Source organism: Pelmatolapia mariae, linkage group LG13 (genome assembly GCF_036321145.2).
Source record: "Pelmatolapia mariae isolate MD_Pm_ZW linkage group LG13, Pm_UMD_F_2, whole genome shotgun sequence".
In the NCBI taxonomy this organism is placed as follows: Eukaryota; Metazoa; Chordata; class Actinopteri; order Cichliformes; family Cichlidae; genus Pelmatolapia; species Pelmatolapia mariae.
The window spans coordinates 20,541,005-20,556,753 of record NC_086238.1 but is presented as its reverse complement, the minus strand read 5'-3'; the positions used below and the strand labels follow the sequence as shown (position 1 = coordinate 20,556,753).

The following is a 15,749-nucleotide window of genomic DNA, read 5'->3' as shown; positions in this document are numbered from 1 at the left end:
TATATTTCTGTAGATCAGGAAGATTTCTGAGTGCAGATCTCAAAGTCAAATGTGACTTTCTTTTATATGTAAATTTATGTCTATGTAGACAGCAACAGAGAAGTGACTTCTGACAGTTTATCAAATACTGTATTATCAGAAAGAGACTGCATTTAAGTGCTGATATATATCAAATTGATAATAAATTGATATCATTCTGAGGTCAGACTGACTCAGTTTTATGTTTTTTGACAAAACAGCGAAACAATAACTGAAGTGAGATAACTTTATCTTATGAGATAAAACCGATATTAACAGCTTAACATTGAGGACTTAATTTACAGTTGAAAAAAAGGTGATAAATGACAATATACGTTATGACCTAGGACCATTGTTTTTGATTGACAGCCATGATATGTCTCAGAATACTCAAAATTACAATGAGAAAAAACCCCTTACTTCCCAGTTAAATCCTCCACTCCTGTCAACACATTCATTCATATAATCGGGTTTTAGTCAGTGCACACTTTAGCTCTTTGCTTTTTGTTTTGTCTTTGAGTCTTACAATGCATGCTCATTCCCCCGATCAAACTACATCTGTGTTAAGACCATCATCTGAATACATGTAAAGTATGAGATCGTGACTTTGATCTGACTTTGTTGGTACAGCACATCTCTCCTCGGCTCCCGCTCCAGTTAAACAAATATGTCATTTAGACGCCCGGGTGCGTCCTCGGAGTTCAGATGGTGTCATGGAGCGTTCGAGAGAGAGAGAGGATATGAGGACACACCTTCATATCAAACACATCAGTGTCTTGACACCATTGTGAGTTTGAAAAATGGTCCCATATGGGAGCGCTCTGTTGGTAGTGTCAATGTGGCCAAACAGGCTTTTCTCACCCTTGCCTCAGGAGATGTCACTGTCCGGAGGCAGTCCTCGCCACTCCACTATCGTTACGCAGCATAAAATCTTTTGTCATAGATTCAGTACGCAGCTCGCCAACACGTCGGTCACTGCTCGACTCTCAAACATCAACAGAATAACCATCTAATTATATCTAATTAGAAGCTAGTCCGAAGGTTTCTTTTTTTCTTTTGGAAACTAAGGTCATCAGTCAATGCTGTTTGGCTCTGGCCTGATAGCACTGGTGAGCCTGATAATGATATTCCTACACGGATTCTGTCTGATTGCTCGCCTAGACCAGAATTTACAGTGTGGAAAGATAAATAGAAAACGGCACAGGCGCGTCAGTGTGCGTGCACCATTTTCCAGCCCGACATTAGTTGTAAGCTCCTTGAGAGTGTGACCTTTTCCATCTTGAGTTGATAGGTGCACTAATCTTTCCAGCTTTGGGGCCTCTGTAGGTCCCCGCTCCTGGGTCATCGAGCTAAGTGACAAGCCATAGGTTGATGGAAAATCCATAGCATTACTGCCATACATTACTTTTATTTGATTGGGCCTGTAGTGAGCATAATGCAATGCTGAGGTGGGGGCGGGAGCTGGTGAAGTAGCGTGGCTCCATTCGGGTCCAGGGATCATTTGTAGCCCCCACCACTCACCGGACTGCGACAATGATGTATAGCTCGCGCCTGACATCCATAGGGGCGACCCTGTGAGTGCTTGTGAGTGCTGTAAATCACTCGCTGGTATTGATTTTCCATTAGAAGTCAGCCACTCTGAGCACCTCTGACAGGGTGCTCACAAACACCTCCCAATGTGTAATAGGAGGTCATGTGACTCAGGGGGAGATAGCTTCCAGGAAGTGTTTGTTACCAGTTTCACCTTATAGATGTCAAAGCCAATTTGGATTACAAACAAAACACTCGCGCACAGCCGTATAATAAAAATCATCACTTTTTTCCTGTTTCCTGGAGTCTTGCCCAAACTCTAATAAGCATCTGATATATCGCTGGAGCGGTGCAGTTGTTATTGGTACACTGAGTGAGGTGTCAGCACTAATGGCGATGTGTGAGCGTCTGTCACACCCTGCTGTACATACATAGAGATCTGCAGGCCCATCCCTGGTTGTAGATGAAGAGGGGCCAGCGTTACGCGTGTGGAACAAGCTCACTAAGTGCCTTCTGCCTAAATTAGCAAGGCACTTTGTCTTGTGTAAATATAGTAGCATGTCAAAGAGTCGCGTTAGGAAGAATTGTAGAGGCCCAGGTGCCAAGTCATATAGGTTTTTACGCTTGGATAAATGATTCAAATTTAGCTTTGTTTATTGTGTGAAAATGGGCGTGCTGCAGTTATTGTTCTGGATGTACTCCACTTAAAAAATAAAATGAAGTGAAACACAACTGTTTGTCCTGTTTGCTCTCTTTTCACCTGTGCTTTTTTTTCTGTCTTGTGTTTCAGACAGTACAGTCGCATAAGCCTCACTTCTTGGCACTGCATTGTCAGGAGGTGGGTGGGAAGAATTTCGAGGAGTCCATGTCACACGTGGATAATTTTGTGAAGTAAGTGTTGTGCTCATAAATTTGTCTGATTAGTTTTTTGTAGTGCTATAGACCGTGCAACAGCCCGCTGCAAAATTTTAGCCATTTAGGTCATTTCTCAACTTTGTTGGGCTAGTTTGAACTTTTTTTTTTGTTTATATATGACCTGGTGTGTTCTGTCCCTCAGAGAGCTGTTGTCCAGCGATGCCTTGAAGGAATACAGCAGAGCCCGCGTCTACCTCGATGAGAACTACAGATCCCAGGAGCATTTCACAGTGAGTGGCGTTTGATAGATTGTATCGGCTGCTGTGTGGATTTACCCCTGTTGTGAAAGCGCTCCTGCCTCATTTCCATCTCTGCCATCCCCTCTCTCTCGTTCCTTGTTTTTCTGATGGTTGCCCTCTGTTCCCCTCTTTCTACCTCACTTATTCTCTAAAGTGGTCGAATGATGTGTATCAATGAAAGAGGTGCAGGAAATGTTGAGTTAGTATAAACATGGTAATGCAGAAACTTTAACAAAGCTGATAAGCACTTATACTTATTAAAGAGAAAGAGTAAGAAATATTCTTGGTTAATTTATTTGCTGTTGTAGCTGTTTAAAAAAAAAAAGATCTTCTACTTTTCAGTCACAATATCGATCGTATTAAAAAAATCTTGATTTCAGTGGGTGGCATTTGATGGCGGTAAGCAAACACTGCTAACTTAGGGTGTAATGTTTTCTTGCGTCAGTGCAGAAGTTGATGTCAATCAGTCAACGCAGCTTAAAAGGCAGTGAGTGCTTTGACTGTTCGCTTTATTTTCATTGGCTCTCTTGCATGAATTACATGCTAGTGATGATTGGATTTCACCGGGATTATGCTAAATGCTAAATATACAATATTGAGTTTCCTTGCTAGGAGGCAAAGTGCCATTCCTGTGCACTCCTTCAGCAGTACATGTATGATAAATACACAGAAAAAGAAGGATTGTTTGTTATAAGCTTACATCTGTTGTGATAGGGATGGCTAACTAGCTCAATCATTTGGTCTGATTCTATTTTTATTATTCAACATGAAGATTTGGTACTGGATTTAATCATCTTTAATACACTTAGGATGTGTAGCCACAGAACAGGGCCAACGCAGCGGGATAGAGAACCATTCACACTCACATTCACACCTACAGCGATTTAGAGTCACCGGTTAACCTAACTTGTGCATGGCTGGAGTACCTGGAGAGAGCTCACTCAAGCACAGGGAGAATCATGCAAACTTCACACAGAGCGAGGCCCCAGACCTCAGACTAGTTGCATCAAAGTAGAACTCCATTAGCAGACAGTTTGTACCCTAAAAATGATGAAAAAAATTCTCATTAACTTAGCTTGAAGCTTAAAAGTTCAATTCAGTTTTATTTATACAGCACCAAATCACAACAATAGTCGTCTCAAGGCACTTTATATTGTAAGGTAGAGCCTACAATAATAGTACATACAGAGAAAAGTGCAGAGAGGTCTATTAACACATAGTGAATGAGAAAGGTGACTGAAGTAGAAACACATGATGCATCATGGGAATCCCCCAGCAGCATACACCTATTGCAGCATAACTAAGGGAGGATTCAGGGTCACTTGATCGAGCCCTAACTATATGCTAAAAATTCAGCATATATATAAAACTATATGCTTTGATCCACACAACCCCACCACTGCCACCACCCGCTCTTTACACATTTCATATGAATTCTAATGCTATCAAGAACATTTGATACGTGTCAGTGCAGAAGCAATTTTGTGATAGGTGACTGAAATGGCACCACAATATCCTCCTAAAATAGGACACTGTGGTGGTTGGCATTGCTCTGTTAGTTTTCTGTAGATGGAACATGAACTAAAAAGCTGTTGCACACCATGTGGTATAATTGTTACATATGAGCTGAGTCTGTGGAAACGGACAACCGCATTACCTGGTTTTGGTTTGATATGAGTGTATAAATGAAAGATGGAGTGACGCAGCAGCAGCTGTGACACAGCTTTGCACCTGCGTTCCTACAGCCAAGTGTCACCTAATGTGATACATGACACTCACGTTGTTAACTGCTCACATTGTAGGAGCAGCCTTGCTCAGTTTTCCTAACACCTGCAGTAAACGCAGATGACCACAAGATGGCAGTAGAGATCTGGAACTCAACTGAGCTGAGGCTGGAAGTGCTTGGGGATTGTTTCAGTACTGATTAGTAAATCATAGATTCCTAAACGTGAGCTGGGATTTATAAACAAAGCATATTTCAGTTAAAAAAGAAAAAAAGTGGAGAAATTGTCCTGTTTTGTACATGTTTATGACACTTATAAAATAACTTTTCTTCTCAATGACTTTTTCCATACCTCTTCCTGCTAAACAGCTTCTGTGGCCTCTAGGTGGAGCCAAATGCTCAATTGTAACACCAGCAGCAGAGGATTGAGTGCTGCTCTCTCTCCACATAGAAGCATGTTTTATGTTGTAGCGTTATGGCTGATAGTGACCAGGCTGCAGGTGCAGCAGATGATGATCTCCGCGTTCCCAGGAGATTATGTAGATAGACTATAAAAAAACATATGGATGTTGTCCAGTTATGGACCGTGCCCCCAGACCCAGTTTGTCTGTGATCGCTGCCTGCGTCTATCTTGGATCTCCTCAGTACTTTGTGCGTTATCGCCACGCTACACTGCACCTCCACAAACGCTCATAAATCACAGCACCCACTGAGTCACATTTGCTCTTTTCAAAAAAATATTACAAACACTGGCCTTTCCAAAATCTAATTATCTGCCATTTCACATAAGCGCCGCTAATATCCCAGCATTATGATCTGTTTATTTAATGGTGTTTGTCTATGGATTAACCTTTTTTTCTTTTCTTTTTTTCCCCCATTTTTTATATTTTAATTTTTCCTCAAATACAGACGGCAGCTTGTGCTCGTCTTTGTGAGTCAGTCAGCGGAAAGAGAAACATCTGATGTGCTTTCGATGATGTTGATATTGAAATCCTGGCAACAGTAAATATGAATAGACTCTCCAGTCTTTCTCACACAGGGCTTGCCATTTAGCTCTGATGACATCACCCCTATTTGTTTTCTCAGTCTTCGATCTTTTTTTTTTTTTTTTGTTCCCTCCTCCCTGTGCTCTGGGGATAATTGTTTGTTGTCTGCCCCGCTTGTCAATTTTCAGATAATGTAAGTGGGAACACATTTCTGGGTCCTGAGATTCCACTCGGTGTGAGTGTGTGCTGCTGTGTTTCCTGCATGCACCCGTGTATGTGTATGCATATATGTTTGTGTCGGGTGTTTTTTGGGACTAGATGAGTGACTGTTTTGGATGATTTGTGTTGTAGTGTCAGAGGTGTATGTTAAAGGCCAACATGTGTGTGTGTGTTTGAGAGTGTGTTTAAGCTTCATTTCTGTGTCTCTTAAAAAGGGGAATGCAATTTATAAATGCGTTTACATGAATGCATGAAGCCCTATAATAAGACGGTCAATTTATTTCCTTGCAGTGATTGATATATTGCAACTTGATGATTCATCTAATGCCTAAATCAAGAAAATATGATAGAAAATTTGTCTTTTCTTCCCAGTTTTTAGCTATTTTTACAAACAATCTGTACTTTTGCTTTTTAAATGAAATATTTCAATATGCTCCTTTGAATAATGGATGGATTTTTTTCCAGTAAATAAGTAGAATATTGAATTGTAATAATTCAGTCATAAGCATGAACACAACTGATGAAATGTAAAGAAATATAAAGCTAAAAAAGAAAAGTTAACCCCCACCCCCACCCCCCCCAAATCAGTTTAAACATATGAATAATGACAAGTAATGCAAAAATAAAAATGTCAAAGCCTAATTGAGCTTTTTATAGGAAAGACTTGGCTTTTTTTTTTTTTTTTCATTTTCCTAATTTATTATAATTATTTAGATTCCAGTCCACACATCTCTTAAAGCATCTTTCCAATAATTGCTAGATAATAGCACCGTGTAACACCTGCATGTCAAATCTGAAAAATCTGAACAATGAGAAGCCGGGCGAGCTGGTAGCTCCTCCTCTCCTCCCAGAGGAAGCTGGCGGTACCTTGACTGACATGTTCCCCCCTACGGCTGAGCCCCGGCCTGGTGTTTTACAGCCCCGTTAAGGTATACAGCAGGTAAAATGTCAATTAGGAAGGCCCGCCCTGATAACTCAACTCCCAATCCACTTGTTCTTGGCCATTAATATTTATCGTAGGCCTGGCCCTGGAGCTGCAGCCCATGTCATCTGGAGTGACGTGCGCTGATGCTGATGCTGCTGCGTCCCGCCACACTTTGCTCTGGTGTCTCTGCAGCTTGCACAGAAAGGACACCTACCACAGTCACACAAGCCTAATCAAGCTGTCCACACAGAGCAGGCACACGGCGCCTCCTCAGCCCTCAGTTGTTCCGGGGCATTTTAATGGGAAATTAAAGGCTTCTCTCATGTCTGTGGTCTGCAGGACAGGAATGAGAGCAGAGAGTAGAGGATAAATCAGGCCTTGTGCTTTGACAGGAGACCGCTGTCTCTTTTTATGTTTTGTGTTAGCACTTTGTCCTGCTTTGTTTTTCCCTTGGATTTGTGAACGTGAAGATGAGAGAAATCTGCCGTGCTTGCTTGATTTGATCAAGTGTATCAAGTGTATACAAACTGCAAATGGTGACCCAGCAGAGGCAACATTTAGCATGAATCTTAAATAGTTTATATTTGAGTGGATTTTTATTATGATTGCATTAAGCATGTTAGTTTGTTTGGAATAAAGGAGCAGAAGTTCAGTTTGTGGCTTCAGAATAAGTCTTATAACCACCAAGGTTGAGTCCTCTCTCAGGTAAGCCAGGATTCTGACAAAAATACATTTACAGTAGAGCCCAGCTTTGCTAAGTAGGACAGGATGACAGTGGAAGCCTTGGGTCAAACTCCTAATTTGTATGAAATCTAATTTCATATGGATATTGCATTTGAATCTGGGCAGCACGGTGCAGTTGTTAGCACTGTCACGTCATGTAAGAAAGCTTCTGGGGTTTTAATCTGCTAGTCGAATTTGCGGGGGCGGTTTTCTGTGTCTGCTCAAGTTTCCTCCCGCCATCCATGCTTGTTAGGTTGATTGGGGATTCTAAATCGGCTGTATGAGTGAGTTTGTGTTTGCATATCCATCTGTCTCTTTGACTTTGTCCTAAGACGGACTAACGACCTGCCTGCGTTTTACCTCACACAGACAGGAATAGACTCCAGCACAGTGCAAACCTCTGTTGGGGCACAAAGCCACTGCAGTATGGAGTGTATGCCCAGAGGAGAAATACTGGGTGTAACTAAGTTAAGCGAATATGATTTATGAACGGAAAATAAACAAGCAACAGTTTGCTGATGCTATCGTGCAGACCTTTATTTGTCTGAAATTCAACTGGAATTTGCTGCTAATTAATGAAAATGCATATGGGTGGGTGGGGAAGGAGGCCAGAAGCTCTTTAACATTTGAAGATGGGCGGGCGAGGTAAGGTTTCCAGAGCCACTCTACAGGTGGGTGAGGCTCTCATGAATGGATGGATGAATTTGAAGTAAAAATGAAAATGTGCGGTAAAGAAAAAGTTGAAAAAAAGGAAGCAGATAAAGGAGAAATACAAAAATATTTTGTTTAATGAGACAAAAACAATTTGAATAGTTTATTTTCTGTGTTTTGGATTTGTGAAACCTGATAGTGCTTTTTGGGGGATGTTTTATTGATAGGTAATGGTAAGTTTGGTATGACATGGAAGTCAAGTCTAACATTAAATCTAATTTGACCATCAAAGATACAAATAAAAAATTGCCTCAGAGTCTCAGCTCAGTCAGTCTGTATTTCGGGGTAGGCTCAACTAGATCCTGTTGCAAAGGGAATAAAAAGACTACTGGAAAAAGTGGATTGTGAAACCGGAGCCTCATTATTTAAGTAAAGGAAAGTAAGAGTCCCAGTTTTATGCAGAGAAACCCCACCTCAAGCAAAGCATTAACGCTTTTATTTCCTGACTTTCCTGAAGTTGCATTCAGATTCCTGGTTCATGTTCCTGCAGAGGTGATTCCTTAATTCTTCTCCATGATGCATGCTGTCATGCAATCATCAGTCCCTCTCTCCTCAGGCAGGAATTTATGAACACTTAGTGTCCATCTGTGCTGACAGGGCTTCAGTTTCACTGTGTTTAAACCATTGCCCAGAAATCCATGTCACTCACATTTATTGCCTCCCTGTTTTTCCCTTCTTAAAAAAAAACAACAACTTGATCCTATACCCCACCCCCCGCTTTTTTATGAAGACACAAACTCGGTTACATATAGAGATTATATACTTTCCAGTTAAAGTGGGGTCACACAGGAAGGGTCTCCATGTAGAGTCTGTTGGTTTTGCACACAGAGGTTAACAAGCTCCAGCATCTACCCTCCTCCTCCTCCTGCTCTGCCTCCCAGCTCTGTGTTTAAAAACGCCGCAGCGGGCACATAAGCAGGTTAAAATATTGCAAACTAAATCTAAGAGAGCTCTTATTTCAATATGGTGAGAAGTACGGCACCGACTGAGGCCACTTGAATGGAGTAGATGTCAGCTCGGTAATATCGCCGGGCCATAACTCTCCATGGCCATCACTCATACTCTCGTGGGCAGACATAAGTGCACACACGCGCGCGCGCGCGCACACACACACGCAGAGCCAGATAAACACAGTGCAAGCATGCACGTAGGAGAAAATAAAAAAGCACACACACTTTGGACATGCGTTGAGCGACAATCAATGAATCTGCCATCACAGGTGAATTATGATTCCTCGGGAGCGGGCCTTCTCTATGTGAAAATATTTTGACTGAAAATGTAGATATAATTAATGGATTGTGTAAAGAAGCAGAGAAATTGATGCATTTATTACAAGAAGTGAAATCTGTGGGGCAGTTGAGCCTTTACCCTCCCGGATTGCTGCGGCACCGCTCTCTCTCTCACACACACACACACTCTCTCTGATAAAGCAGAGCATCTGGCCGAGGAGAGTAAATCAGTTGAGGTGGCCGTGTTGTTGTCCTGTGGCGGAGGGTGGCATGTCGTTGTGGTGGTGGTGGTGAGGTGTCTCCAGCCTCAGATAATGATGTGATTCCAGCATGAGGCGGGCTGGGTGTACCTCACCGCCGTCCATTATGATGTGCAGCCCCGCAGCCACCGAGGGGGCAGAGTGAAGGTGAGCCTGTCATATCGATCTTTTTAGTGCTAAAATATGAGCCACTTTACTCTGCTCCCCAGCGCAGTGATGTGAAAAATAATAACTCGGACCCAAATTAAAAATATTGATCGCTTAGGTGGTGTTGAGAGCAAATAAACACCCTCTGAAGGATTTTTATCCCCCCACTCCTCTCCTACCACCTTTCCCCTCCTCCCCTCCTTCCCTCCTATCCCTGTCTTGTCCAGGGAAAGGGCCGGGTTAGAGATGGAGGGGGTGGTGGGGGCTCGCTGAACTGTAAAAACATCACTGCATCTTGTTGCTGGTTGTCTTCATAACACCCACCTCGCAGACTCTCAGCGCTCTTTATTGTTCCCGGACACAAATCAGCAGCAAACATGTTTTCAGATACTCCGTAACGCTGATTGATCGAGTTTTGACTCCATAATCTGGCATTAGCTCGGCTTCATTCAGGTATCTTCCCCCCCCGCCGGCCCGCCACCCCAACCACCCCCACGAGTCGTAATTTTTTGCACATCCCAGCTTGACTTTTTTATTCCTTCTCCGCCGTTAACAGATGAGCTGACACGGGGCCATCAAACGGGTGGGAAAACAATTGCCACAAGGTTAATTTTATTGCCTGCTCCATGCATTTGTGAGCAGGCGGGAGGTGTCCTCTGCCCGGGTCCTGATGAATGGCTGCGCCGAGCGGGCAGGAATGAAAATGAGAGGGGAGAGGCCAGGCGCGGGGGAGCCAGAGTCCCTGCCGCTCCCACCTGAAATTGAAATTTTTTTTTTCTGACATGCTCAGAATTGGTATTCTGATATATAAGAGAGGCGACGTTCCATTTAGTTTGATGATGAAAGCCGTCATGTGTCCCACTCAATCGCTTTTTACGACTTCCACTTTGCCTCGTACATCCGAAGAAGGTTAATATCCGCACACCCTAAATGGCGGATGTCAGATTGTCCGGAGTCTGTAGGAAAATAAACTACTTAGTGTGTCTAAATGCTGTCGTAATACTTGGCCGTCCTGGCCGCGGCACTATTGATTGTCTACAAGGACGTTTGTTCTGTTTTGGGCCCGAAGCGGGATGAATAGATATTTGATGGAGCGTGGAGAGCGAGGCCGCACCAGCATCTGCATCTTGCTGCTGTGTCAGTGGGGATGAGAGCCAGGGCGTTGGGGAGAATCACATGCTGCCTGTTGACATCAGTGAGAGGGAGCAGGGCCCGGAGCTGGCGATATCTCCTCTTCCCCACTTGAGCCGGGTCCTCTTGCTGAAAGCTCACTTCTGTCTGCTGGCTTCAGGCCCTCACTCAGCGTGTGTGTACGTTTCAGCTGTTGCTCATATAGGGCCATCTCCAGGCAGCGCTTTGTCCATACATATCGATTCTTCCTCCTCCACCAGCTATAGTTGCTCCATTTGCATGGCCCGGCTGACCCAAGCCGTCAGTGGCCATTATATCCCCATTAGCTAATCTCTCAGCTTTGATTTCCATAATCCTCTCTCTATTGAAAGCCCTCACAGCTCTCACAGACCCACTCTCTGAGGAGGAAGAAAACAGACCCCCACTCAGCCCACACACTCCATTCTTCACTAACATGCATCACACACTCAAGCCAGCATTCGTATACTTGGCGTAACCGATGATGCCCCATTATGCTGTGTTATTCACTTATAATGCTACATTTTGGCAACAGCGGAAGTATTAAGATCAAATCCATAATTTGTACTTACGAGTGCATTCTTTAACACTTACACTATAATAATTATTATTATTCACCCTGTTAGCTTAGGATGATAATCCTTTTTTACCCCAAACGAACTGACTTTTTTGATGTTTTAAATTTGTGATTTTTTTGTCCCCCGATAGCCACATTTCAAAAGCCAAAATCACACATTCTGATAGGGTTAGTGTTAGGGGTACTATTATTGTGTAAATGATCAATGTGGAGTTAATTTAGGCAGTTTATTTGTATTTTTACTTGGTATTTCTAGTATATTTAATCTAAGTATAGACACAAATCAAAAAATTTGGCATGCAGTGTAAATAAAAAAAAGCAATGACTTGCAGATCTCATAAACCAATAGTTTATTCACAAAAGTACATATATACTGATATGTTTTAATATTTTATGAAATATATTAGCTTATTTTGAATTTGATGGCAGCAACACGCCATGCAACGTTGAAATGGAGTCACCAAAAGGCTGGAAAAATAAGTGGTACTAAACAGAAACAGCTGGAGGAACACTTTGCAACTGGCAGCAGTTCAGGAACATGATTGGGAGGATAAAGAGCATCTTAGAGAGGCTTCTCAGGGGTAAGGATGGGCAGAGGTTCACCAATCTGCAGAAAAACTGGCTGCATATTGTGGAACAATTTCAGAATAATGTGCCTCAACATAAAGCCACAAAAACTGTGAAGATTTCATAATTTACAATAAATAATATCATTGGTAGATTCTGGGAATTCTAGAAATGTCCGTGTGCAAAGGGATGAGGCCGAAAATTTCTAGGCTTGACTTTCCTGACATGTTTATTTCTGAAAACAGCCCATAGGTCTTTCAATATTCTAATAAGCTTATGAGGATTGTATAGCCAAAAATGTGGCAGCGAGTGTGAAGCTTTCCTTTCAAACCTTTTTAAAAATGGATTATAAAGACGCCTTTTGTGCTCATTTTTAACTCTATATTTGTATTTTTGGACTCAACTGGAGTAGTTTTGCCTGACTCACAGCTCAAAATAATCCATATTCACCTTGGTGCAGCCTCTCAGTTGATTCGCAGTTTTAAAAAAGCTGTTTTTGCTCCCTTCTCTCTCCATTTAAGCCAAACTTCCTCTGACACATACAGTGAAGTTACAGCGATAGATTTAATGCTCTAGTTAGCTATCAGCCTCACCTCTCCTCATATCCATCCCAGGAGCATCTGCTCCTTTTTTCAAAGAAGAAACATCCAGTGTGCCAGGCCAGACTGACCTTAATCACCCTCAGTGGAGTTCTTTTGGAGCGATTGGTTACATTGATCAAAGAGGACCTACTACCTCAAACCCACACTCCACCCTTGACACCCCCCCTCCTCACCAAATGAGCTGATAATTAATAACGGCTGGCTCTGCTAACACCAGTCAACAGACAGCATGATGAATCGGACATCTTGGATGCAAACCAATACAAAGCCAAGCTTTTCTCCATCCCTCTTGAAAGGCCCCTGGGTGTCCTTTTTTCCCCTCCAGCATGATCAGGGATGCATAGTGTCACCCACCTTGCTAATTAAATCCTCACAGGTCGCTGGTGTTTTTCAGCAGGGAGGCTTTCTATCTAGTAACTATTGGCACGTATTTAATAATTCATGGAGTTAGATCATCTGAGGACACGGTGTAGGACTTGTGCTGTACTGTTGCAAACTTTGTGGTCGCAATTCATTTCATTTCACCTAATTCGGAGGAAATTAGCTATGATTTTTCAGCATTCGATTTCCACTAAATGGTGATCACGACGGATAAAGATGACACAAATTAATAACAACTAGCTCTGAGAAAACTCTTATCTTCCATCTGAAGGAATCGCACCACTGCGGGACATTTACTGCCAAATAACAGCAGCTTCAAGCGGTTTCCTCCTCCCAGCTGTCACTGAGGTGGTTCAGCCACAGTGACAGCCGCTCCGCAGAGTCACTCTGTCTCATGACAGCTGTTTGTGGGGTTTTTTTTTTGGGGGGGTTTTTTTGCATCTTTTTGCTGAACGAGCTGAGCAGTGACAAACGTATCCATGACTGATGTACGCCCCCGTGCTAAAGGCTTCCTTTTAATCACCTCCTCTTGTTTTGTCAACACGTGATCTGGCAGCCACTAATTGTGAGATATGGGTATTTTGTCGGGGGGGTGATTATGTTAGCCGCTTCATTAGCCCGAGTTCACAGCGCGTGACTTTTGCATCCTTTTGGAATAAGTATAAGTATAAGTTGTATAAGTTAAGGGATATGATGAAAAGGAAGAGACACAAGGTGGAAGGTGGAGCCATATTTTTAGGCCCTATCAGAGCAAAGTGATAGCTGGACTTAGAAGTATGGCAGTTGGGCCCAGTGTGGCCCCTAACCAGTGCAATTGGATGTAATTGGTGGATCTGGTCTTAAGAGGGAGTGGAGGGTCGGCGGGTGTGGGCTGTGAGTCTGTCATAATAACAACCAACAATGTGATCATTTCATTTCCTTTTCACTTACACATCACCTCACTGCACATGGAACAGGCCACAGAAACACACACACACACACACACACACACACACACACACACACACACACTCAGGGACAAGGTTAACGTTGGGCCCCATTTATTTCACTCCAACAATGACTCTAAATAGCCTTTCAAAAGCGGAGTGAGGAGGGAGACAAAAATAATCCAATCACACAATTACTGCGAGGCTTCATTCTATAGTTAAGTGCATTTTTATTGTGTAACGTTTCGTTTTTTCCTCCCACCCCTCCCACAGTCTCTATTTTTCCTGCCTCGCTCAGCAAGCGTTCTCTCCCTGCCACTTCTCATCTAATATGGCCATAATTGGGTTTGGTTGCACAAATCAGATTTCAGCAATTGGGTTATCCTCCTCTGAAATTGGAGAGATCTGTGGGCCGGCATGGGTTGAGAGTTAATGCGCTTTTGTTAAGCCCTCCTTTTGGTGGCCGTGGCAGCAACACTGGACTGTGCCACTTAAAGCGGGCTACCTGTCACTGCGGACACTGCTCCGAATTTAGCCTCTCTTTCTCTCCTCCCCCCCAAAAAAATCCCACTTCCCCCCTTGATATACATGCACCATTTATCCACATCCCTCACCCTCTGCTTCTCTTCAGGCAAATAATGACATTTGAATCGAGCATTAACAGGCTTAATTACTTTAAAATTGTCATTTTAATTTACACTGATATAGTATTGATCACACAAGCAGAGATTAAGGCCCTCAGTGGAGCGGTTGATGTGGAATTAAACAGGGCCGGGTCCTCCTGGGGCCCGCCTGGCCTGTCCTGCCGCAGCCAGAAGAGGAATGACATCCTCCCTCTAATGAACTGGCAGCATGCGCAGACATGAATTTCAGGCCCCGCTGGAGAAGGAGGGAAATAATGGGGTTTGGGGAGCCATGGCGGGTTATTCATTCACTGCCATGCACCAATTCTCCTGTGATTCATCCCCAGACCCCCCAGACCCCCACTGCCTGTTTGCCTGCCACATTCAGCTCGCCTGACCTTTCTTCTGCCTAAGTATATATATATATCCCTTCTGTCCTTTGGGATCACCTACTCCCCCTACCAGGTGTCATGTATAGACGGAGAAAGGAGCACGGGGAGGCATTAGAGTGGTAGAGGGAGCCGGGTTGAGACACCTGCAGCGAGCCACCAACACCCCCCTCCCTCAACGGCGGTGGAAGTGGCGGTCCGTGATTCTCCTTCACATCCTCACTCGCTCACTGGCCTGCCTGACGACGACGACGCTGTCACTGGGAATTGATCTCCTCACTTGAGCCCGGTGTCACGCACAGCTGGTTAATATCAGGGAGAGGAAATCGTTACATTAAACTCAAGCAATTTCTCTCTGGTTTGGAGAAAGCCTGCGGCTCCCGTGGCAAGCACCCTGTTGTGGAGTAATTAAAGCAGAAGGAACAACCTCTTGACACCTTCCTCCAATCAACACACTTAAACAGTCACATTGCACACAAGTGCTTTTAATGATGGGCTCTTAGAGCGAGTGGCAGAGAAGAACAAAGCTGACAGTATTTCAATGCATTAGCTGTGCTTGGCATGAGACAACTCCTCTAAAATGAGTGTACATTTTTACCCACTTTTGTTCACTTGAATGTGTGCAGAAGGCAAATGTATAAATCAAGTTTGGGCAAATGTTTTAATGATAAATTTAAAGTTTTTAAATGCGCTAATAGAGATGAAAGATTTAAGTCAATTTCAGTTCAGTTTTATTTAGATGGCACCAAATCACAACGATAGTTGCATCAAGGCTCTTTATATCGTAATCTAAACACCCTACAATAACAATCAGACGGCCTACTATGAGCTTTTAACAGGAAGAGACTTCCAGCAGTGGAAGTGAATAGTGGAGCAGAAATTTAAAAAAAAAAAAAAAAGAATAAAAAAG

The 15,749-nt window shown here is 43.2% G+C and overlaps 1 protein-coding gene across 3 annotated transcripts in view; it reads left to right on the top strand.

Moving 5' to 3' along the window:
* The window catches only part of LOC134640273 (inositol polyphosphate-5-phosphatase A-like), a 149,569-nt gene that overhangs the window by 50,826 nt on the left and 82,994 nt on the right, over nt 1-15,749 (top strand). For all 3 annotated transcript variants that reach the window (XM_063491950.1, XM_063491951.1, XM_063491952.1), the window contains 2 exons: nt 2,339-2,439; nt 2,606-2,693. In XM_063491950.1, coding sequence (XP_063348020.1) covers nt 2,339-2,439; nt 2,606-2,693 — 189 coding nt within the window. The remainder of the gene's footprint in view (nt 1-2,338; nt 2,440-2,605; nt 2,694-15,749) is intronic.